Source organism: Camellia sinensis, chromosome 10 (genome assembly GCF_055761805.1).
Source record: "Camellia sinensis isolate YWXY chromosome 10, ASM5576180v1, whole genome shotgun sequence".
Taxonomy (NCBI): Eukaryota; Viridiplantae; Streptophyta; class Magnoliopsida; order Ericales; family Theaceae; genus Camellia; species Camellia sinensis.
Window position 1 is genome coordinate 28,440,547 of NC_138970.1, and position 3,453 is coordinate 28,443,999.

The following is a 3,453-nucleotide window of genomic DNA, read 5'->3' on the forward strand; positions in this document are numbered from 1 at the left end:
AAAACCTCCAGACCCTCCTAATAGACATGGAGAACGACGAAGCAGCCCCACAGACAGCGTCCATTCACAGGATGGAAGGCGAAGCACTGGGCCTGTTGATAGAGCAAGGATCAGAAGCCATTCACCGCGTAGACACCATTTGGTGGATTGAGCAACTACACATGAGAATCGAACCAAGGTGGAGCAAAATTCCAGGGCCACCAGTCCATTCTATCCAAATGGCATCCATGAGGTCCACCGATCAGAATCATCGAAAGATACGTAGTATCTTGTCCCAACTCGCCACTAAACCTTTACCCTTCCCATCGTCTATGGATTCCCTCAAAATACTGATTTGGAACTACCAAGGAGTAGGTAACAATACCTTTCGAAGAAACATACGTGAACTCCTCAGCATCCATAAACCTGGGATCATCATACTCATGGAAACCAAAGTCCCTTTTAGTTCTATGGGAATTTTTTTCACCAACATGGATTTTTCAGCTTCCACCATTGTTGACCCAATTGGCCGTGCTGGTGGCATCTGGTTAATTTGGGATACGGATCAGGTTAATGTTCGGACTTCCGTAGTTTCAAATCAATTTATTCAAGCCACTATTCACAAAGAGGATTTTGAAGAATGAGTTCTTAATACAGTTTATGCCAACCCCAACCCTCTATCCCGGGAGACTCTTTGGGAAAACCTTGTGGACACAACTAGCCATATGAACAAATCCTGGCTTGTTATGGGAGATTTTAATGACTATGCTCACCAGAATGAGAGGAGGAGTTTCACACAATCTCAGAACCAGAACAGAACTCAAAGATTCAGAGAACGCATCAACAACTGTAATCTCATTGACTTGGGAAGTGTAGGGCCTCGGTTTACTTGGACCAATAACAGACAAGGCATGGCTAACACCATAGAAAGGCTAGACAGAGCCATGTGCAATGAGCAGTGGCAAGCTTTGTTCCCTGAAGGCTCTGTGCGGACCCTTCTCAGAACCTATTCGAATCACTCTCCATTGGTGGTTTACACTAAGGTATGCATTCATCAACCTCTCTTAATAGACCTTTCCGTTTTGAAGCTGCTTGGTTATGCCATCTTGGTTTTTTTGATGTTGTCTATAAATCTTAGCTTAATATGGAGTTTAAACTTCTTGAAGCCATTGACAACTTCACCCACAATACTAAAATATGAAATAAAGAAGTTTTTGGTAACATCTTCAAAAGAAAAAGAAATCTTCTGGCTTGTATTGAAGGCATACAAAAATCCCATACTGGTAATTTTTCTCATAGCCTTCATTTTCTTGAGAAAGATCTCATTAAGCAATTTAACATGACCTTGTTCCAGGAAGAAATTCTGTGGTACCAGAAATCCAGTAATAAGTGGCTCACCATGGGTGATGGGAATACAAAATTCTTTCACACCTCTACCCTTACCAAGAGAAGAAAATTAAAAATCCAAGTCTTAAGGGATGAGAGTGGTACCTGGATCTCTAACAGTGATGATCTTAAAGCCCATATTTTGAACCATTTCACCAATCTATTCCATTATGAAGAAACTCATGTGCTTGATAATTGGGTTAATCTTGCTAGAAGTGGCATTTCTAGAGATGATAATGCCAATCTTTAATTACCTGTGACTAACACTGAAATCTGGAATGCCGTTAAAAGCATTAAAGCTTTTAAAGCCCCTGGTAAGGATGGGTTCCAAGCCGTCTTTTACCATAATAACTGGAACATAATAGGTAATTCTGTCTGCCATTTTGTCAAAGATTGTTTCCAGCACAAGACTATCCCCACTGAGATCAATGAAACACAAATTGTCCTTATTCTCAAACTTCAGAACCCTGAGTCTATCAAACAATTTCGCCCCATAAGCCTCTGTAATGTCACCTACTGTGACAACCCTCCCCACTGATTAGTGCTAATCTATGATTAAGCATGTTAACTGACTGATTGACTGAAATTCTGAACTGATTGATTTAGTATATTAGTTTAAATGCATTTCTATCCGTTGACCGTTAAATGATCTGTTCATGTTTTATGTTTTAAACTGCAAATTGAAGGCCTTATTGGCAGCTGGATTCGAAATTGATTAATGCTTTGTGTTAATTAGAATTAATGTGATTTTATGGTATATTTAATTGAAAATTGATTTGGTATGATAAAATTAGGTTAAATAATGATAAATTACAATAGTTGGGCTTATCTACAAACTTGCCATCTAGTGGATTAGTCTAGGCCAACCCCTCTCCACTTCATACACTTTGGATACAACATTTCCTCAGCCATTTTCTTGAGCTTAACCGACTAGAGAGAGTGAGAGAGAGGGAAAAACTTGATTTCAACCAAATTGCTTGGAGAATTTAGAGAATTTGAAGGAGTCTTGCATATTTGAGCTTCTACACTTGTAATTCAAAGCTTAAGGTAGAGGAACCATCTTCTTGAACTTGTATTTAAATTAGTTCTTGCATGGTTCTTGGTTTATTGAAGAGTAGAGTCAAGAATTGGCTTATTATGTTGAATTGAGTAGCAATTCATGCATGCATGTTCATATTGTTGAGTTTTGAAGTTGTTTCATGAGGATTTCTTCATGCAGGTTCATATTTTTGGTCTTGATCCATGAACTCCCCATGTTTTGGAGTTAAACATTGCACTTGATCTTGTTTTGTAGCATTGGAGTTCCTAGGAACCCGTGCATGTGTTGAATTTGCATTATTCTTCATGATTCATGGAAACTTCTTTGAAATTGTGTTTAATTGAACTACCTTTGGGCTTTGATTTCTCAAATTGATCTTTGAAACATGTCATACTATGAGTTTACAAGTGGTTTCCAGAAAATTAGCCCATAAGGATCAATTTTGGTACATTTAAAGTTGATTTTGAGCTTGAAGGTTCAATCTGGAATTTTCAGAATTTGGACTCACGCTCGAGCGGGGAACTCCACCCTCGAGCGTACAACTAGTGTTCATGCAATCCGCTCGAGCGGGAAAAGTGGTGCTCGAGCAGAAAATGCGTGCATCCAGTACTTTTGCATGATTTTACAGTCCGCTCGAGCGGGGGAAACCACGCTCGAGCGGAGATCCTTTGTTCTGCATGTCCGCTCAAGCGTGGACCCCTGTTTCAGCAAATTTTGAAAAGTGTTTTTAAGTGGATCTTTGCATCCTCATTCCATCCTAGGCACTCCTAGGCCTAGTTTAAGGCATCTTAATGAGGATATTGATGTAGAGCCACACCGAGGCAAATTAGGGATTAAGTTATTATTTCCCAACTATGTAGCTTAGTGTGTGTTCATCCTGTAACTGTGTAGGGTTGGCATCCGAGGATGCGTACTAGCTCATCTATAGCCCAGAACTCTGTGAGTAACTATATTGTAAAGATATGTTCATTTGAGATTATTTTCTGAATAAATGACTGTACTGCTTTATGAAATGACACTGTTTACTGAATGAATGTTTGTCCTATTTG

The 3,453-nt window shown here is 39.4% G+C and overlaps 1 protein-coding gene across 1 annotated transcript; it reads left to right on the forward strand.

The window, feature by feature from the left end:
• The first annotated feature begins 218 nt into the window (after positions 1-218).
• On the forward strand, positions 219-1,615 carry LOC145800255 (uncharacterized). Its single transcript, XM_082889917.1, has 3 exons — positions 219-548; positions 756-1,022; positions 1,334-1,615. The coding sequence occupies exons 1-3, from the start codon at positions 219-221 to the stop codon at positions 1,613-1,615; spliced, it is 879 nt and encodes a 292-aa protein (XP_082746043.1).
• Positions 1,616-3,453: the final 1,838 nt, after the last annotated feature.

Coding starts and splice junctions, on each gene's coding strand:
- LOC145800255 (XM_082889917.1), top strand. CDS start 219: ATGGCATCCATGAGGTCCACCGATCAGAATCATCGAAAGATACGTAGT. Junction 549..755: donor TAATTTGGGATACGGATCAG/GTTAATGTTCGG, acceptor TATGCTCACCAG/AATGAGAGGAGGAGTTTCAC. Junction 1,023..1,333: donor CATTGGTGGTTTACACTAAG/GTATGCATTCAT, acceptor ACCTTGTTCCAG/GAAGAAATTCTGTGGTACCA.